This window comes from Entelurus aequoreus, linkage group LG18, assembly GCF_033978785.1.
Source record: "Entelurus aequoreus isolate RoL-2023_Sb linkage group LG18, RoL_Eaeq_v1.1, whole genome shotgun sequence".
NCBI lineage: Eukaryota > Metazoa > Chordata > Actinopteri > Syngnathiformes > Syngnathidae > Entelurus > Entelurus aequoreus.
In genome coordinates, this window is record NC_084748.1 from 19,282,567 (window position 1) to 19,304,500 (window position 21,934).

Genomic DNA, 21,934 nt, shown 5'->3' on the forward strand with positions numbered 1-21,934 from the left:
CACTAACCCTTGACCATATGGAACAGCTGTATCCCTATGAGCAGTGGTCTCATGTCTACACAGACAAATCAGCTTAAGAGGCAACTAAAATGGAGGGTTGTGGAATTTTTCTGACACTGAAAGATGAAACATCAAACATACTATCCCGACTGGAAAACTCTGTACTAATTACAAAGCAGAGTCAAAACAGCAGTCAGAATAGTATTGGAGAACAAAGAAGCAACACGCTCCAAAATTGTAATATTCTCTGATGCTCTGTCTGTATCAAAGTCTGTGCAAAATCCTTAAAACAAAGAATTCATTTCTCTTTTGTCTGCCCTGGCCAGTCTGCAAGCAGCCATTGATCCCACCATCTTTCAGTGGATAAAGAAACTGATCTGATAGCAAATGCGGGTCGAAAACAGCCTCAAGAAGATCAACTCATTACCTACGAAGAAGCTATGGCTGCAGGAGCATCCAAACTACAACCAGCAGGATGCTCTCTGCCTCCTCTCCAGACTGGATCAGGTAACCATCTTTGGACTAACAGCTGGACACTCCAGGCTCAGACACCACGTTTAAAAAATTCCACATGGGAGACTCTGCAATGTGCCCATTTGCTACTGCCCCAATGACGGTGGAACATCTCCGTCAGAACTGTATACCAAAACCTCTGAGCAGAACTTGACCTGCTGAGACACCGATGAGGGACAAACTCTTTGGGCCCCGGAATGCTTCCACTGTACAGCAGCCTTTGTTAAAGCCTTCAGAGTTCCCGTCGAGTGAACGACAAAGAAGAATACGTTTTTGTTGTTATGTTTGTTGTTTTTGTTTATTTTCTGTTTTCTCTGAGCACTTCGGCTTCCTTCTACATGCAAAAATATACGTTAGGTTAATTGGAGACCCTAAAATTATCCATAGGTATAAATGTTGGTGTTAATGTTTTTTTTGTCTGTATATGCCCTGCAATTGGCTGGCAACCAATCTCGGGTGTGCACCCCTCTTGCCGGAAGACAGACAGGATAGGCTCCAGCTTACCCGCAATCTAGAGAGGATAAGCGGTATAGAAAATTCATGGATCTATATGTATTTGCCATGAATACCATTTAAAATAATTTGCTATTAATAACATTGTATATACTACAAACATTAGGTATTTTGTTCATCTATATGCCAGGGGTGTTTAAATGTTTTCCACTGAGGGTCGCATACTGAACAATAAAAAAATGTGGGGGGTTACTTATTTGATACATTTTGTACATTAAAGATGCTATGTCAGGGACTCGCATGGCTGCGGTAGTTGTGACCTCAAGATGCAGGAAAATGTGCAGGTAAGACAAGTCTTTAATTGTACTTAACATATGAGGAGCAGTCATGCACGCAGCATGCCGCTAAAAGTCAGTAACCTTTACAATCCTTGAGCCCTGACGAAAGGGCGAGGCAGGCATAAATAGCAGCCTGATTGGCAACTGCAACCAGGTGTGCCAGGCTGCCGATCAGGGACAGGTGAGGGAAACGAGCGCTCAGGGAGACATGCAGGAAGTTGAACTAGAATAAGAGCGCTCACAGGAAATAAACACAATTTAAGGAAACATAACAAGACGTGAATGTGACAGATCGTCACATGCTAAGAATAATTCAATGTACATCAGTTATGCTAAGCCAGTGGTTCTCAAACTGTTTTCACCAAATACCACCTCAGATAACACTTGGCTCTCCAAGTAACATCATAATGACCAACATTAAAATACAGTAGCATAGTAGGCCTAAATATTCATTACAAACAAGGCAAATGTTTTATTTAACAAGTAGATGTATTACTTTTGGCCACTGTAACATGTGTACACAGTTTGAACACTGTTTGAATATTAAATTAAGGGATTATTTGGCGTACCACTAGATGGAGCCCACATACCACAGTTTGAGAATCGCTGTGAATAGATGATATTTGTCTTTTACCTGACCGCGTCTATGTTAGCTACCTGTCTTTGTTTATAATGTATATTTTCTGCTGGATCTACTCTTTATTTTATACTGCCCTTTTTTTTTGTTGCAGCTGTTACATATACTGTAATATTGCACATAGTAATTGTGATTTGTTATATATTGTATATATTATAAAATGATATAATATAATAATATAATATATCAGTATATATTATATACTGCATATATAATATGTGAATATTACATATATGTTATATTTTATATTACGACTATGGTACATTTTTAGTCTATTTTATAACTTTTGTTTTCACCCTCTTTTTGTGCCCTTGTGTCCGCCCTGTGATCGGCAGGTTGTGAGTTCAAACCCCGGCTGAGTCATACCAAAGACTACAAAAATGGGACCCATTACCTCCCTGCTTAGCACTAAGCATCAAGGGTTGGAATTGGGGGTTAAATCACCAAAAATGATTCCCGGGCACGGCCACCGCTGCTGCCCACTGCTCCCCTCACCTCCCAGGGGGTGATCAAGGGTGATGGGTCAAATGCAGAGAATAATTTCGCCACACCTAGTGTGTGTGTGACAATCATTGGTACTTTAACTTAAACTTTAACTTTATATGCCTTATCCTTGCATTATCCTATGCATTATCCTTTCCGTCCTTATCCTTTCCATCCTTTATAACTGAGCTACTGTGTGGAACAATTTCCCTTGTGGATCATTAAAGTTTGTCTAAGTCTAAGTCTAAGCTATTTGAAAATATACTTTTTATCTTAGCTTTTGTGTTGTAGGTGACAAAGCAATGGTCGTTATTGTTTTATTGAATATGAGTCATTAATAATGAATTCATCTAATTTTAAGAAAATGTTGAATGCCGAAATAAACTACCGGTAACTGCAGGCAGAAAATGGCTTACTGTCCGCACTTTGGACACCCCTGTTCTTTGCCAACAAGGCACAGTAATGTGTTGACATGTGCTCATTGATTGATTGATTGAGACTTTTATTAGTAGATTGCACAGTACAGTACATATTCTGTACAATTGACCACTAAATGGTAACACCCGAATACATTTTTAAACTTGTTTAAGTCTGGGTCCACGTTAATCAATTCATCATCCATGAGATGACAGAATTTACACAATTAACTTCAACAATTAACCTAAGCCGATACTGCATATTTCTATATCAATCCCATACCAAATAATTTCAGGGAAACGTATACCACTATATTGTCTTAATACTATTTTTTTAAGATTGCCCTTAATTCTTGGTGTTTTTTTAACGCTCTAAAAGAACACCTCCAGGCAACTTCAACCCTTGACTAACACCCTCCCCCCTCCACATCCCACCTCCCCGGATTGTAAATAATCAAATGTAAATAATCAAATGTATATACTTGTTCTTATGCTTTCTGAGCTCACTATGTTCACTGCTCGCTGTACATATCCTACCAAGTCAGATCTACACTGTTTCAATGTCCATTTCTCTGATGATGCAATTGTTGATGACTGAAGTGCTGATATCAACCAAACCTAACCCCCCCCCCCCCTCCACATCCCACCCCCCGGATTGTAAATAATGTAAATAATTCAATGTATATACTCTGATGATTAACTTGTGTGATGACTGTATTATGCTGATAGTATATATTTGTACCATGAATTGCTTTACGTGGACCCCGACTTAAACAAGTTGAAATACGTATTCGGGTGTTACCATTTAGTGGTCAATTGTACGGAAAATGTACTGTACTGTGCAATCTACTAATAAAAGTTTCAACCAATCAATCAATCAATCTTACAACAGAATAATAAGTCATGGCATGGACGGATGGATGTTTTTTTAAATCAAATATAATTGGATCAATAAACCAAATGGGCAATCGGGTAAGATTCCCTTCCAGGTTATGTATTGTATTCTATGAACACAAACAAAAGTCAACGACACAAAAGCCGGAAGAGTGTTGGTGTTGGCCTGAAGCTATTTTAGCATTTCCTGTCTCTGCCAGCTTTTTAACAACCCTTGTGACGTCACTAAAGCGAAGCGCGCTCGTCAACGCCGCGTGCACGAGCAGAAGCGCCCTCCGCAGTCAGAGGGACCAGGAAGTGAAAGTATACACATGGAGGGTGTGTCAGTCCTTGTCTCGGTATGTTTTATGTTAAATAACATAGTCCTACTTGGATAAATTCATGGGCGACTCGGCGAGGACCAAGCGGCGGGAGCAGCTGAAGCGCTGGGCCGGTTCCTGCACCGACAAAGCGTCGGCCTCGCCCAGGCGGAGATGGCGAGGCGATGCCGAGGAAAGAGGAACCAAGGAGCGGGAGGCCGAAAACCAAGACCCGCCGAGGGAGCAACCTCGTTTTAGAGAAGATGAAAGCAGTCCACTTCTTAAGAGACGGTGAGGAACCAGGCGGCTAGCTACTTGCTAGCTTAGTCCAAACGGGACTTGTGTGGGTGGACTAAATACTATCGGACACTGGTGTCCAAAGTGTGGCTTGGGGCCATTTTAGCCCCAAAGCTCGTTTGTATATACCCACGACATATTCCGAAAATTGTATCAATAAATTAACAATAATATACCCCGCCTTCCGCCCGAATGCAGCTGAGATAGTCTCCAGCACCCCCCGCGACCCCAAAAGGGACAAGTGGTAGAAAATGGATGGATATAATACCCCGCCTTCCGCCCGAATGCAGCTGAGATAGGCTCCAACGACCCCGAAAGGGACAAGCGGTAGAAAATGGATGGATGGATATAATATTATATTCTACAATAGTTTTCTCTGTCATCAATAACACAGGCTAAGATGTTTGTTTATATAGCTTAGCGTGTATGTGTATCTTTAATTCACAAAATGTATATAAGTGCCCACAATGGAAAACGTTTTGACATCACAGTTGTGGAAGCTAGACCACGCATTGAAGCTCATTTTGATCACGGTGGCAGGTTCTGCCCTTGTCCAAGATGACACGATCGTATAATTGGCTAAGGACACATAATATTGGACACAAAATAGTATGTTAATGTATCTGAATACACAGTACATTCAAATACAACATCATATTATTTTGTCATCAAATATGCACATAAACTCGATATTAGAGAGCAGTGGGGTTCGCAAACTTTTTGTACCACTTCAGAAAACACCATTATGACCAACATTAAAATACAGTAGCGTAGTAGGCCTAAGGGTTCATTAAAAAAAGGCAGAGGGTTTTATTTAACACATTTAATATTTTTGGCCACTAATATTACACACAGTTTAAACAGTAACACTCAATTAAATTGTAGTTTTAAACCAGTGTATGCAAGTTAGCCATGAAAGCTAATTCATTAAGCAGTCCGATGCTAAAAAAAAACACTTGTCATTCCGACTATAATGATATCATATCCACATCAACAAAACATCACATACTTGGGGGTAGCCATTAATGCTTAAAAATATCTCTTAAAAACTCAGCATAATGTTCAAAAGTGGAAGTGACACTGCCAGTAAAAGATCTTTGCATAAACGTGCATTAAAAAGAACGCTTTTTAACAGGTAGCGCAAAATCTCTATATGTGGTGGTCCATATTGATCCCCCAAAAAATTGATAACATCCAGATCGCATGGAGTGCCTGTAAATTTAAATACGTGAACATAGTTTCTGCACGGCCACTACAATAGAACACACATGAGAGCGGTCGTGAGTGGGTGGCATGATCTGTGTGGCGGCGAGTGGCGCAGTTGTTACATTTTAATTAATGCACCATGTTAAAAGTGCAATTTTAATGGTGAGGATGTGCATTCAAAAAGAAAAAAACAATTATTCCCCTTAAATACGCTTTGAGGCTCTGAAGTGTTTCATCCATTTACTCAAAATAATCATGATTGTATTTCATCTAGAATCATAATAATTCCCAGTTTTGCTTCTCCTTATTTTGATAGAAAGGTATTCTTTACTGTATATTTGTGTAACTGTAGGGCAGCACGATGGAACAGAGTTTAGTGCATGTGCCATACAATACGAAGGTTCTGGGTTCGATCCCCGGGCTCGGGGTCTTTCTGTGTGGAGTTTGCATGTTCTCCCTGTGACTGCGTGGGTTTCCTCCGGGTACTCCGGCATCCTCCCACCTCCAAAGACATGCACCTGGGGATAGGTTGATCGGCAACACTAAATTGGCTCTAGTTGGTTAATGTGACTGTTGTCTGTGTTGGCCCTGCGATCAGGTGGCCACTTGTCCAGGATGTACCCCGATTCCCGCCCGAATGCAACTGAGATAGGCTCCAGCACCCCCTGTGACCCCAAAAGGGACAATCGGTAGAAAACGGATGGATTTGTGTAACTTGCAGGGGTGTACAAGTGCACTAAGAGGTGTTTCAACTGCCAGTATGACTCAGGTCACTTTTACACCCAATATTGATTTTATCTATTTAAAACTTACAGTGTTTGTAGAGTCACTGTGCCCTGATATTCTACCTGTCCAGGAAAATGGTCACACACTCTAATATTTTGTCTGATTACTTTTAGCATGGATTTGCTTTGACGTCTTCTCCGCAAGCTTCTGCAAACTGCTGGTATGACAAAATCCATCCATCATTCAGCATCTTCAGGTCGTCAGCTAACCCAGTGGGATTTTGTTGACTAGACATTGTATTTTATTAACAAACATGTCAATATAAAATACAGGAGGCACATCTGAGTTGCAATTTCTTCTCTGATAGCTTTGCTGGCCTTCTGCAGCATTTGGTAGTATTTCCTCAAGTCTATAAATAAGCCCACAAACTGCTTTGTGTTGCTGAACAGGCACATTTGGCAATTTTTCAGCAAATCCCCATCACACTTATCTGTGTATTAACCGCCTCTTGGAATGGACAAGTCATACACGTATTTCAGTTGTTAAAACCATAATGAGATTCAAATCTAAAGTAGATTGATGAAGACTATTCGAAAAGTGCACAGGGACTTTCTTGATAGCTTTTATCATTAACCTGTAGAGGTGTACCTAATGGTATGACTATGATTTGATGTCCCAGATATACACCTTATGATAGTACGTGTAAATTGTCTTAATTTTCAAATCAGCCAATAAATCATAATTGGTAAATGATGGAATACATGAAACGCTTCAGAGACTTCCCCTTCGGATTAATATGTATTTAGTGCTGGTAAAAATAGCTTGGACTATGAGACTACTTTTTAATAGTTAAAGCTGTACCTACAATAGTGTCATAGTTCAAGCTAGTTTTACCAACAATAGTCTCATTGTACAAGCTAGTTTTATCGACTGTAATGTCATAGTGAAAACTTGTTTTAACTGTTGAATATAGTTTTTCCTACAGTAGTCTCATAGTTCAAGCTAGTTTTAATAGTTCAAGCTAGTTCTACCTACAGCAGTCTAATAGTTCAAGCTACATTTTCCCGCAGTTGTCTCATAGTTAAAGCTAGTTTCTTGTACGATGAGACCACGGTAGGTAAAACTAGCTTGAATTATCAAAACTAGCTTGAGCTATGAGACTACCATCCAAGTAAATGCACAAAAAATATTCAAAGATACTTCCTCTCTGTGATTTTTGCTCAAGATCGCAGACAATGTTTTAAGTTTTATAAGTAATATTGTCAAAAGCCTAAAATGTTGTGAGTTGACTTATTCTATCTAATCCACAAAAAATATTCTCTTACTTAGGAAAAGGGTGAGGTTCGACAGGGCTGCGGAGTTCCTGGCTGCATGTGCGAGTGGTGATACGGAGGAGGCCCGAGTGATGCTGAAGGAGGCCAAAGACATGACAAGCAGGAACGAGGAGGATGCGCTGGAAATTATTAACTGCTCTAATGCAGACGGAATAACTGCATTGCATCAAGTGAGGCTGATTCACTGCCTATGTTTGCTTTACTGTTAGATTAAATCAGAGCTTAATTTTACCCTGTATTTGTTTGCCTTGAATTTGTTTCCCCCACAAAGGCCTGCATAGATGGGAGCATGGAGATGGTGTCCTTCCTTTTGGAGTACGGTGCCAACGTGAACCAAGTTGACAGCGAGGGGTGGACACCACTGCATGTTGCTGCCTCCTGCGGCTACCGGGACATCGCAGAGTATGTGGAACAATTCAGCACAGTAAAACTATTGTATAACACAGCATCTTTGCCACTGAAGTGACGCCAGTGTCCTTTGGGTGCCAGGCTATTTCTGAGTTGAACAATGCCAATGTTGTTGTCGTGTTTGGCCCGACAACATGTTAGCTGAAGAATGAACATGCTGGGTCAGCCACAGCCACTTAAAACACTTAAAAAGCAGACAGTTCTATTCTGGCCGTGCTCACATAAGTGTTTCCTGTAAGTTTGCAGCTTTGGGGGGGTGGGTAACTCGTTCTTAAACACATTTTATAAATAATAGAAAAACTCCCAGTTAGTGTGCCAAATCAAAAGAAATACGTAACAAGTAGACACAGAAATAACATGTAAACAAGAAATATTAAATAAGGCTTTGTTTAATAAAACAGATATGTATAGACCTATTCTATACACAAGGTCAGTGTTTCCCATAGGACTGCAATCTATTTATGGCGGGGGCTATGTGCAAGTATTTTTGTGGACCCCGTATGAGAGACAAAAAGTCAGCATGAACGACAAAACATAGAGTACAGGCCAAAAGTTTGGACACACCTTCTCATTCAATGCGTTTTCTTTATTTTCATGACTTAACATTGTAGATTGTCACTGAAAACTATGAATGAACACATGTAGAGTTATGTACCTAACAAAAAAGGTGAAATAACTGAAAACATGTTTTATATTCTAGTTTCTTCAAAGTAGCCTCCCTTTGCTCTGATTACTTCTTTGCACACTCTTGGCATTCTCTCAATGAGTTTCAAGAGGTAGTCCCTGAAATGGTTTTCACTTCACAGGTGTCATAGTTTTGATGCCTTCAGTGACAATCTACAATGTAAATAGTCATGAAAATAAAGAAAACTCATTGAAATGAGAAGGTGTGTCCAAACGTTTGGCCTGTACTGTACATCTAGAAATACAAAATAAGTGTCTTCTGTGGGGTTTTTTTGTCTTTATGTAACGAGCAAGACAGCTGCCAAGTGCTTTCATGTTAGTCACCAAAAGTGTCCAGTGAGACTAGGTAAAAGTTGTGAGGCTTATTGATAGTTGCTTTCTTGAAAAAGACACTCCACAGTGATCTGAGTACCGGTACTCCCTAAACCCTTCCTCCAGGATTTTTCTGGCTTTTTTGTGATTGTTGCAGCCTAAAATGGTTTAAAGGCATTTGTTTCCAATTAAAATGTCACAAGCTTGTGTTTTTTTAAGATTTAGCAATGATTTAAGCTTTGTTTGTAAGTAAGAGATTATTGTAACATGTCCACATCCGTGTCAGTTAAAATATGGAAGTAATGGATTAATAATAATGAATTAGATGTATACAGCACTTTTCTAGACAATCAAAGCGCTTAACTGAAAACTGAGAACCCATCATCATTCATTCACTCCACTTTCATACATTAATGGGGGAATGTAATAGGCGTAAGCTACATTTTAGTTAAGTAAAGTACCACTGGTAGTCCCACACACATTTGTAGACAGAGCTGCTCTGGGCTATACTGACAGAAGCGTGGCTGTTAATTTGTGCCTATGACCCCTGCGACCACCACCAAACATTCATACACCAGTGTGAGTGGCATTGGGAGCAAGGTGGGTGAAGTGTCTTGCCCAAGGAGACAATGGCTCTGACTAGGATGGCAGAAACTGGAATCGAACCTTGAACCCTCAAGTTGCTGGCACGGCCGCTGGACCAACTGAGCCATGTTGTCCATGAAGTAATGATATGGGTGTATTACTAAATGTTTACATACTGTATACATTATCTAGAAGACTTGATGCTGTAGACGAGAATCTGAAAAGGGCCTGAGCTCCAACTGAGGATGAGAGTTGTGACGTTGGAGCAATCAAAAGTTTAGATATTGTTATACGTTGCTGTTCCTGCTTTACCTACACAAGAAACATATAAACATAAGTTTCAATTAGACAGTATACGTGTACGTTTTAGCACTGTCCAGGAATAAATTCCATTGATGAAAATGACAAAAATTAGACAATAATTGCAGGAAAGTTGCAGGTTTGGACAAAGTTGCAAGGCCACGTATAATTTGTGGTTGTTTGTTAGGTTTGCGTCAGTTGGCAAGATCGCAACATTTTAGACGGACTGGTAAATATGCTGTGAGTTGATAATACTGAACCTGCCTGCTGCGTCTTATTCTATGTCTAACATAGTGTATATGAAGTCTACTGTACGAACAAGCGACAATTCACAGTTCCATCATCATGTGTTTATGAGCAAGAGCGAACATGCGGTGACTAATCTAATTGTGGTGTGTTAGAAATAGATTAATACATGGAAAACACTAGGTATCCTTGAAATACTTTTGTTGTGGTCTAGCACTGTATAGAAAATATCGTGTCCCTCTTGGAGAGTTGGGACAATTTCAATGGCACTTGACTGGCAGATTTTGGTTGAAGTCACGGGGCCCAGAATTCCTTACAGCATCCCTGCCTTTAAGAAAATTACTGTACTAAGACAAGGTACAGTGCTGTAAAAAGTATTTTTCCCCGTTCTCAAATTCTTAATTTTCATTGCCCACTTAAATGTTTGAGACCATCAGACACATTTATGTTAGAAAAAGATGATCAAAGTAAACACAAAATGCATTTTTTTATGATGATTTAATGTAATGAGGGGAAAAAAGCTATCCAAACCTACTTGGCCCTATGTGAAAAAGTAATTGCCGCCCTTGTTTAATCATGTATTAACTTTGGCTAATTGCCTTTTTTGGACAACTGAGTTAAATTTTACTGAGCACACCCAAACATGATTACCCCTAGACCTGGTCAATCAAAAAAATCACTTAAATAGAACCTGTCTGCCAAAATTAAGTCTGCCAAAAGATATCAAAAAGTTGCAACAAAATGCCACAATCCAAAGAAATTCAATAACAGATGAAAAATAAAGTAATTGACATCTGTCAGTCTGGAAAGGGCTACAAAGCCATTCCTAAAGCTTCAAGACTCCAGCAAACCACGATGAAAGCCATTATTCACAAATGGAGAAAACACTGAACACTTTCTAGAAGTAGCCGGCCTACAAAAATTACTCCAAGAGCACAGCAATGACTCAATCAGAACTCATAAATAACTACAAGCCTTTCTTTGCCTCAGTTAATGTCGGTGTTCATGACTCAACCATAAGGAAAAGACTGGGCAAAAATGGCATCATGGCAGAGTTCCAAGGCAAAAACCACTGCTGACCAAAAAGAACAAAGGCTCGTCTCACTTTTGCGAAAAAACATCTGAATTATTCCCAAGACTTTGGGGAGAATATTCTATGTATGATGAGAAGTAAGTGAAAACAATTTTGGAGTGTGTCTTTCACATTTGGCGTTATTGTAACGGCATTTCAGAAAAAAAACATGGTGGGGGTATTTTGATGGTCTGGGGCTGCTTTGCTACTTCAGAACCTGGAAAACTTGCCGTAATCAATGGAACCCTGAATTCTGCTCTTTACCAGAAAATCCCGAAGGAGAATGTTTGGCCATCAGTTCTTGACCTCAAGCTGAAACACACTTGGGTTCTGCAGCAGGACAACAATCCAAAACACACCAGCAAGTCGTTTGAACGGCTTTAAAAAAGCAAAATGAAAGTTTTGGAGTGGTTTAGTCAAAGTACGAATTTTAAATCAGATTGAAATGCTGTGGCATGACCTTCAAAATGCTCCAGTATTGCTGAATTGAAACAATTCCACAAGGAAGAGGGAGCCAAAATATCTCCACAGAGATGTGAAAAACTCATTGCCAGTTATAGAGAACATTGGATTTCAGTTTTTGCTACTAAGATTGGCCCAAGCAGTTGTTAGGTTTAAGGGACAATTACTTTTTTCACAGGGCTAGGTCGTTTTGGATAGTTTTTTCTCAGACCATTTAAAAACTGTATTTTATGTTTACTTTGGTTATCTTTGTCTGGCATGTTGTTTGATTATCTTAAACATTAAAATGGGGAAAGTATGCAAAAAATAAGAATATGAGAAAAGGGCAAAAACTTTCTCATGGCACTGTATATGATTGGGAAACTTGTTAATTTGCCTGGGTCACAAACAATGCAGGTACACTTTGAAGTATTTTATAAATTAGCATGCATGGCCTTAACTGTTGAACTTGTTTCTACAAATACAAACTAAAATGAACATTTTAAAATAAAATTAATATAATTAAAATGCATATTTGGAGGAGCTTCGCGTGGTCTTCAAGTGATCTGTCTAGTGTATCAATGATTCGGGTGTATGGTTTTAGCTCTGGGCTGCTTGTAGTGGCGCCTTGAAACTAAGGGGAGCAATCCAATGTGTCCTGACTGCTTTTCTGTCGCATCTTGATGTATATGATTGACATTTTAGCCTGCTTGGACATACACACAGGCTGTATTGGCTGTAAAACTCAATTGAAGGAGGTGGATGCAAGTCTCCCCTTCAATGCTCGCCTGAGTTGGCCCTGTTTGCTAGCTCTGTCCATAGCTCTGGGTTTGTAGGGTACGCTAAGCACTTAATGTCTTCCATTTTTTATTTATTTTTTTTACTTCTGTGTTCTGCCCACAAGACCGCTTCTCTTTAAAGGGGAAATATTGTCACATTTTAATCTCGTTTTGTCACATTTTAATCTCGTCTTGTCACAAAGAAAATACTGTACATTAATGTGTAATCTACTCTATAACATGCTTGTTTCCTGTCAAAAACGGATTGTACATGTTTCATCTTGTATCTACATTTAAAAGAGTTCTCCATCTGTTTGTTTGGTCAGTTTCCTATTGCGGAACGGTGCTTCTCTCTCTGCTGTCAACTGTGATGGCGATGTTCCTGTGGACATTGCTCTGGATGAAACCACCGAGGCGCTTCTCCAGGAATACACTTTAAGACAAGGTGAACATTCTTTGTCTACCAAACAACTTTGTCGCAACTTTTTACGAATGAATAATAACCCTGAGTGGGTTTAGGTGTGGACTTGGAGGCAGTAAAACGGTTAGAGGAGGAACAGATCACATCAGATGCTCGGACTTGGCTGATTGAGGGACCACCTACTGATGTAAGACACCCCAGGACTGGAGCCACTCCTCTACATGTAGCTGCAGCTAAAGGCTACTTGGAAGCTCTCAAGTATGTATCTTTTAATGGTTTTCTAATAATGCTTGTCAGTTTATAATGTACATCTAATCAACACTTATCTAAATGAGTCTACGCCTTAGTACTCAGCCACTGCATACTCATGCCGTCTGGACTTGAGTGTGATTCACCTTTCTTCTGGCCTGTGCCAACACTAAGCATTTGAGCTACGGCCCGTTGGCTTGCCCGATCACTTCTACACAGCTGTTCTATTTTTCTGACTTTGTAATATTTCCAGTCTTGTTTGGAGTCATTCCGATAATTTTTCACATGGTTGCTGGTGTTATGAATTATTTGTAAGAAGACTGATCACATTTGAATGGCACTAACTATTCTGCTGTATTACTGAAATCTTTGATTTTGTGGAATATTTTTTTAAGCCATTGTTATTATTTGTGCATGGTTGTTGCTGTCATTAATTTTCTCTATAGTAATAATAGCATACATTTCTATAAATTCCGGTCTAAAAGGTGCTACTTTTTTCCCAGACTTCGAACTTTGCGCTTTATACATCGCTGCTTGTAATTAGTGGATTTTGCTGGGTTCACAAGCTTCACATGTGCCAATAATTAGCCTTGTCACATCAGACCAATGAAATTGCCGAATGGGTAATGGTGGACAAAAATAAATTGTTCGCATTAATTTAAACGCACTGTGCATTCACTGCCATCTTGGAGAAGACGTGATGAAATGCTCACGACCCACCGAAAGCAATCGACCCGGCCATCAAAAAAGGAAAGGGCTGTCACACGGAACAAAAATTCACCACCACCAATGGGCTGCGAATGTTTGTACAGCAACACTCGAAAAATGGCACAAGCCCAGAGACGACCCGCCGCCGGATGAAGCAACCCCAAATAGGGATGATGTTCGAAACCGGTTCTCCCGATTGTTCGATAAGAAAAGAACCGATTCCATGGATTCGAATCCCTTTTTGAGAACCGGTTCCCGTTATCAAAGCCACTATACCGTATTTTCGCGACCATAGGCGCACCGTATTAAAGGGAGCCGTGTCAGTTACGGGTGCTATTTCTGTATTTAACGCATAGATAAGGCACAGCGTATTTTTGGGCGCAGGCATGGTTAAACATACGCTATCTTAAAACATACGCTAGCATGCATGGACACTGTTTATAAATGCAGCAGGAGCAAAGCTTAGTTCGGTTGTACTTTATTGAAGTATTTATCAATGTACTCACATTATTTTTTGATCAATCCTCATCCACAAATCCATCAAAGTCTTCATCTTCTGTGTCCAAAATGAACAGCTGGGCAAGTTCTCCATCAAACACGCCAGATTCCCTCTCATTTCCAAAGTCAGTCTCGTTGTCCATTAGCATAGCAAGCTAGCACAACAGTAAAAGCCGACTTCTCTTGCCCCGTCGTGCGTATCGATTCGCTACCGTACTGGTCCCCTTCTTCTTCACAGTGTTCTTCACCGGGATGTCGAAAGTGAGCGGCACCTCGTCCATGTTGGTTATGTGTTTGTCGGCAATTTTTTTATTTACAACGCACATAGCAGCACTATATGCTCACTGGGGGCGTGCCTTTAGCGTCCTCTCTCACCTGAAACCTTCACCCTATAATGGCCGCATGCTGCCCTCAGTCACGTCCGCTTTTCCTCCATACAAACAGCGTGCCGGCCCAGTCATATAACATCTATGGCTTTTGGAACTCAGTGCACACACAACAACCTACTAAGTTAAAGTACCAATGATTGTCACACACACACTATGTGTGGTGAAATGTGTCCTCTGCATTTGACCCATCCCCTTGTTCACCCCCTGGGAGGTGAAGGGAGCAGTGGGCAGCAGCGGTGGCCGCGCCCGGGAATAATTTTTGGTGATTTAACCCCCAATTCCAACCCTTGATGCTGAGTGTCAAGCAGGGAGTTAATGGGGGCCATTTTAATAGTTTATAGTCTTTGGTATGACTCTGGATTCGATAAGGAATCGGTTCGATAAAAGGATTCGATAATAGGCTCAAACTCGATAATTTCTTAACGAACGTCATCCATTACCCCAAATCCCCTTAGCTACAAAAAGAAAGAAGGCAGCCACAGCATGCAAGAGAAGGATGTAGATCAGGGTTGCCCACACTTTTTCTGCAGGCAAGCTACTTTTCAATTGATCAAGTCGAGGGGGATCTACCTCATCCATATATATAATTTATATTTATTTATTTAAGAAAGATAAGTTTTTGTTAACAAGTTAAAAGTGTTTAATGATAATACAAACATGTTAAATACATATAGATTCCTTTCTTTCATGAAGACAATAATATAAGTTGGTGTATTACCTGATTCTGATGACTTGCATTGATTGGAATCAGACAGTAGTGCTGATAACTTCCACATTTTCAAATGGAGGAGAGAAAAAGTCCTCCTTTCTGTCCAATACCACACGAAAGTGGTTGGTTTTTGGCATCTTATTTGTCCAGCTTCCATACTCCTTTTTATACACTTTACCAGACATACATTGGCAGCAAACTCCGTAGCTTGCTAGCCTGTGCACGCCAGCTTTCTGAGACTCTTATTTTATTAGCGAAGACAGGATGAAGCAGCGCTTTTATTGTGAAGATAGGAACTGTGCAGTCGGTCTTTAGAGTTTTGACGGCAGGTACGGCGCGAGAGTCTGTTGAAATAAAAAGTGTTTCTCGCCTTCATGTCGGTCATTTCTTCTTAATGAGCTCGCAGCAGCCAGCGTCATCTCACAAGACCCTTGGGTGCCGCAATGTCAATCAAGTGACGAAAGTGACGTCGTGGTGAAGATTGATGATCGCTAATTTTAAGGTCTATTTTTTTAATGCCTCGGCATGACACACCCTCCTCGATCGACCGGTAGCTTACGATCGACGTAATGTGCACTCCCAATGTAGATGGTAGGCTGTAATGAAATGAACACAAGCACCTTTGTAAATAATTCATGCTTCAATGTGTACACCTGAGGCTAATAAACGTGTGTGCTCAAATAATCCACAAAATAAAATTTGTCGAAAAATTAGGTAGGTGTGCTCTATAGCCCGGAACTGCCCGCATTGCCCTCTGGGTTGCCTTCACCAACCAAGATGCTGAACTACGACGAGCCACATACAATGCCCGCCCATTGATCCTCAAGAAAGGATGAGTCAAATGCAGAGACAAGTTTTTGCTGTGCATACGTTGTAGTGACAGACAAGATCATCATCATCATCATCATCATCATCTTTGTCCAAATGCAATATACCAAAAATCTTGATATGAATGTATTAAGTGTTACACTCCTTGCACCTATAGAGTACTAAGTACTTGCTAAATATCAGAACATAGTCACTAAGTTGGCAACACCATCCCTCCTGCTTGGTCTTTTATTCTCTGGCAGACCAGGTGTGTTTGACCTGTGTTAAAAAGCTGAGTTATGATGCATACTGCCACCCAACAAACTTGAATGTGTTCTGCTCTTGTGGTGTCTAGGTTACTGTGCCAGTGTGGACTGGATGTTTCTGCTATGGACTTTGATGGGTGGACTCCTCTTCATGCCGCTGCACACTGGGGTCAGGGGGAAGCCTGTCACATTCTAACCGAACAGATGTGCAATATGGAGGCCCGCAGCAACGCGGTGAGGCCCTAAAATAACAACACTATTTCATATTCAGTCCATTTTTCCCTATTAACTTAACATTAATCTTTTTTTGTCTTTTGTAAAATGTACATTCAATGAGTTTGACCAATGGTTGATAAATAAATTGCAGGGCCAGACTCCATTGGATGTTGCAGATGAAAGTGTGGAGGAGCTTCTGGAGGATTTAGCTCAGAAACAAGCCAATGTGAGAACTTGTTTGTTCACAGTTGTTGACTTCATTAATCCCATTCACTAATAAGTGTGTCTTAACAGTGGCGCAACGAGCAGTCCATACGAGACAGACAAAACCAACAAGGTGCTACCACTGCGAGCACACAAAATAAACGAAGGAGGTTAGTAGTATAGGCATGGTCCGATGTCACTGATACCAACCTCCTGTTCTCCTGTCTCCTTTCCCCTTCCTCCTTCCTCCTCCTTTTCGATGTTTAGGCATCTTGTCATGATAACATTGTTAGCGGTTATCCTTATGTAATCACCTCCATGCGCCACTCTCACACCATCCAGGAGCTCAGTGTGTCGGATGAGCAGTAGAGACAAGATGAACCTGCAAGACCAGTCCAAAGAGAGGGGCATCTCAGGAGGCCTGGAGCTGAGCGAGGACAAGGAGAGCAGCCCGGGTAAACAAACTGCTGTGCTCGCAAATAAATCATATATTTTTTGTTTTTAATTTTTTGTGTTCAGCTTCATTTTAGTTTTTCTTTCCGCAGAGAGTTCCACAGTATCCAGTCCAGACACGGAAAGTGGAACCACATCTGCTGCTAGTCCAGCTGAAAAGGTGACACTTAAGAGCACCATTAATGGCACACACAAGTATCCACAAGTTCACATGTAGAATGGTTATACAACGTACATCTTAACTAAAGAAAAACAAGAATTGGATGCAGGGTCAAAATTATTTATTCTAATCAGACATATAGCTACATAATACAGCCCTGAATGTATGCATACATTTACCTACTTATTTTAATAGGTGTGGCTGACGGCCTTTTAAAGGTTCCATATTAAACGATTACTAGTGATGTGTCAAATGATACTGCACGGAAAAACGTCACAAATAGTGTGTCATTTGACTGTTAAGCGCCAATCTGTGTTTATCAGGAAGCGCTTTTTTTGCCTCACATATGAGTGGAATGCCGACTTTTACATGTGCTGAGCTTATCGTCTCGTTGTTTTGGCTTGTTGAGAAAGAGATAATCTGTTAATTAATTTCCTCCTTATTATGTTTGTTCAATTTACAGTAGTGTATAACACTTATTAATATTGTGTACAAACCTTCGCTAAAATAGCGACTTTTGTTGAGAATAGAACCAAATATTCATGTTTACATTGTTTGTTATGGAGAAATGTTCTTCCCTATACAAACTTTTCGGTTTACGAAACATGCTCAAGCCAATTAAAATAGAGCTTCCACTGTACGTTCTGGCAGCATGTCTGCGATGTGGATGTACTTTAATATACTTGAGATATACCCGCGGACAGCAATCTACAAAATGTGCAAATATTTTGGCGTTCTTTCAAGGAGAGAAATTGAACGTGAGCCAGCAGTGTCAGCAGTAATATCAAGGCGCTGGCGTCTAGGGCAGCTCCTCCAACCACGGCACAGGCCCGAAAGGTCCAGAAAGCGATTTAAAGATTGTCAGTATGACATTATCAATGCATCATTTTGACCAAAGAACCACCATTACATGTTATGTAGACAACAAGGAAGTGTTTAAATGTAGAAAAAAATATAATATAAAATATAAAATGGAGCATACAGTATTAAACAGCATTATCAATAAGTGCTCTGGGCATGCCAAGTACCCTAATTATTACATAAAGGACAACTTAAAGTTGTTTGTTAATACCTTTTAATAACTACTTTGTAAGTACTGGACCCAACATGAAAGGAAAAAATACCTAATTTGTTGTTAATGGAGGATTGGAATATGTAATACAATGTAAACATCAGAAAGGCCCGTTATATCTTTTTTAATGCATCAAAATCTGTTATTATTGTTATGGTGCAGAAACAATGATATGTTTACCAGATAAAAAAAATACACCTGCATTAAAGCTGTTACTGGTAACATGATGTAATCCTGTTTTTGATGTATCAATTTAATTTTGTGTCTGGTAGACTTCAGAGGAGAAAGAGGATGAGGAACAGGACAAGGTGATCCGCACTGCTCGAGTCCAGCCCACCCCTCATACAAGAGATGTTACATCTGAGAGTTCCAACACACCCACAGCAGAGCGACGCAAGTAAGAAACGCATACACTATATATAGATAAGAGTGACTTCCAAAAATAATTGATGTATTTTTTCCTAGAGCTGTTTTATCTGAGTTGTATTACTTTTCGCATGCTTAGATTTCAGGCTCCAGTCAGAGACGAGGAGTCAGAATCTCAGAGGAAAGCTCGCTCCCGACTTTTGCGCCAGTCTCGCCGCTCTACTCAGGTATGCTGAGGAGGCTTTAAAGATTGCATCTTTCAGCAATCACACATCACTGAGGGTTCTGTGTTCAGGTTCATCTTGAAAGTTTGACTAAGAGTTGGAATGTGATCATGGATGTCGTCGTGTGTATTTTCGAGACTAAAAGACACTTCACTTTTGGATGAAACAGTAACAACAATTTGGCTTATTTTAGTGAGGCTTTTGACAAAAAAGTGCCAGCAAATGCAATACAGGGGTGGGTAGAGTAGGCCAAATCAATCAATCAATCAAAGTTTACCCATATAGCCCTTAATCACAAGTGTCTCAAAGGGCTGCACAAGCCACTATGACATTCTCTGCTTAGATCCCACATCAGGGCAAAAACATACTATACCCAATGAGCACAATGAAAAACCTTGGAAGTACTCAGTAACTAGTGAGTAACTTCAGATTTATTTTGTAGCTATTTTAAATGGACATGAACATTTTACAGTTGTGTATGATGTTATAAAATAACTAATGTTAGCATATGTGAAGCTAAAACAAAAAAAAACATCTACTACTTACCGAAATGTGTTTTTATCTAGTTGGAAGTGAAATTCTTGTAAGCTGAAATGTGAACATTTCTGCTTACACAGATAACCGCATATGATGATTATATGATAATAGCTGTTCTTTATCCTAGTTTGTAAGGTAAAGTTAACTGAAGATGCATGCTGCTTCATTTCATTGGTATGATGTGAGGCTAAACTTATTGGCAGCACGTGATGCTTGTGAACCCAGAAGCATCCATAAATTAACCGCAGCATTGTTTAAAGCAGTGTTTCTTAAGCTTATTGCCTAGACCCTTTGTTGGGCTGCTAGCGCCCCCTAGACGGCTGCCAAAGAATATCAGTTTCTCAGCTGTGGTCCGTATTTGTCGCAGTGGTACTCAGTTGTAATACACTTTTTCACCACTTTTGGCCGTAATGACAATATTAAACAAACAGAAGAAGTCTGGAGCTAAAGTCATAAAGAGGTTTCTTGAGCGCAAAAAATATAACTAAGGTGAAGATGTATTTTCATTTTCCCATTAATTTTATTGACATTTTAGTCAAGAAGCGTATTCATTATTCCATCCATCCATTTTTTACCGCTTGTCCCTTTGGAGGTCGCGGGGGGTGCTGGAGCCTAGCTTAGCTGCATTCGGGCGGAAGGCGGGGTACACCCTGGACAAGTTAACACCTCATCACAGGGCCAACACAGATAGACAGTATTCATTATTAATTTAGTTTATTAACATAATCTTATGTAAATTTATTCAGTCAGTTATTTATGAGTCCATTCCTATTTTTCTAATCAGCCTGACCTAAGCCTCAGGTTTATGTTAACTAAATAATATTTGTAATTAACACATGCTTTCTTTCATATTATTTGACAATGTTGTAAACTTTAAGTAGGTTAGATATAATCATTGAATATGATTTAAAATCAAGAGTAATATTACTAATTCAGGGTTAATATTTGAATGGAAAAGTAGAAAAGTTGTGCCCCGAGGTCAAAAATGTTAAGAACCCCTGCGTTGGTGTGGACTTGTGCGGGAGGTGTTTTTTTGATGAGAATAAGGAAAAAGCCTTTTGTAAACTTTGTCTATGCTTGCAGGGTGTAACCTTAACAGACCTGAAAGAAGCAGAGAGGACAGTGTCTAAAGCCGCCGATCCTTTGCCTCGTAACATTCATCCTGTCAGCCCCATCATTACTCTCACGCCTGCTGAGAAGGGTGAGTTATAAGTTACTGTATTCAACATTGCTCTGCATTTTTAATGAGTGTGTGTCGCTTAAAGGGGTACTGCACTTTATTGGGGATTTTGCCTATCATTCACAATCATTATGAGAGACAAAAACACACGTCTTTTTTGGGGGGGGATATTAAAGATGATAAAACGCTTGGAAGATGTGGCTAATGGGAGTCACCGTTGTAGCATTCAAAGCCCTATAACTTCAAAACCCTGCATTAACGTTTTGTATACATAGTGCAAGTCTATATATAATGTAGTAACAGACACATTCATAACAATATGTAATATGTACAATATTTACCGTATTTTAGTCATTTTAATCACTGCCGGAACTAATTCTTAGGCGCATTTATTTCCGTGTCCATAGCAACGCACGTCTGATTTCCAGTGTGTTCCTAATTCCGGATACAAAACGCTTGTGTGTGTTCTAATCATGGCAGACTTGGTAACAAACAACAAAGACAACTATTTTTGGACAAATTAGGATTCACAACCTTATACTTTTGAATCTGAATTTATGGAGAATGAACTACTTCTTTTAGAAGCCAGTACGAAGGAAGAGTGAGAGATGTTAGAGCAGACGGAAGCCGAGAGAGTGAGGAGAAAGTGAATCGAAATGTGGAACTTTGAACTGTTGTTTGGTGCGTACTCGTAAATTAACGCTAGCAAAAGTCAGCGAAAAGTGGAGGTAATGGGATTCACTCTATTCGAGGAAGTGTTCAAAAAAACATCCAAAAACTTTTATCAACATTTTATATACATGCTATAAATAGATATGTAGTTTGGTAACAGGCACATTCATAATAACATGTAATATTTACGTATTTTGCTTATTCTAAGCATACGGCAGTGTATTAATTTCACAGTCGCATTACCCTGTTCTGTATTTCATTCAACTACTACTCCTGGCAGACTTGATGAGAGCAGAACTTTATCTTTTTGAGTCTGAATATATGAAGGATGATTTACGAGTTTACAAGTTGAGTGATAAGCAGTTCCAACTCTAATGAAA

General features: G+C 39.9%; 1 protein-coding gene across 1 annotated transcript in view; it reads left to right on the plus strand.

Annotated features, from left to right (window-relative positions):
• Positions 1–3,932: 3,932 nt before the first annotated feature.
• Positions 3,933–21,934, plus strand: part of ppp1r12c (protein phosphatase 1, regulatory subunit 12C) — a 40,023-nt gene continuing 22,021 nt past the window's right edge. Inside the window, exons 1-13 of the mRNA XM_062026724.1 lie at positions 3,933–4,324; positions 7,592–7,766; positions 7,868–7,998; positions 12,750–12,868; positions 12,943–13,102; positions 16,560–16,704; positions 16,838–16,912; positions 16,981–17,060; positions 17,233–17,345; positions 17,436–17,503; positions 18,848–18,972; positions 19,081–19,168; positions 20,786–20,903. Of these exons, the coding sequence (XP_061882708.1) occupies positions 4,116–4,324; positions 7,592–7,766; positions 7,868–7,998; positions 12,750–12,868; positions 12,943–13,102; positions 16,560–16,704; positions 16,838–16,912; positions 16,981–17,060; positions 17,233–17,345; positions 17,436–17,503; positions 18,848–18,972; positions 19,081–19,168; positions 20,786–20,903 (1,606 nt within the window). The 5' untranslated portion in view covers positions 3,933–4,115. The remainder of the gene's footprint in view (positions 4,325–7,591; positions 7,767–7,867; positions 7,999–12,749; positions 12,869–12,942; positions 13,103–16,559; positions 16,705–16,837; positions 16,913–16,980; positions 17,061–17,232; positions 17,346–17,435; positions 17,504–18,847; positions 18,973–19,080; positions 19,169–20,785; positions 20,904–21,934) is intronic.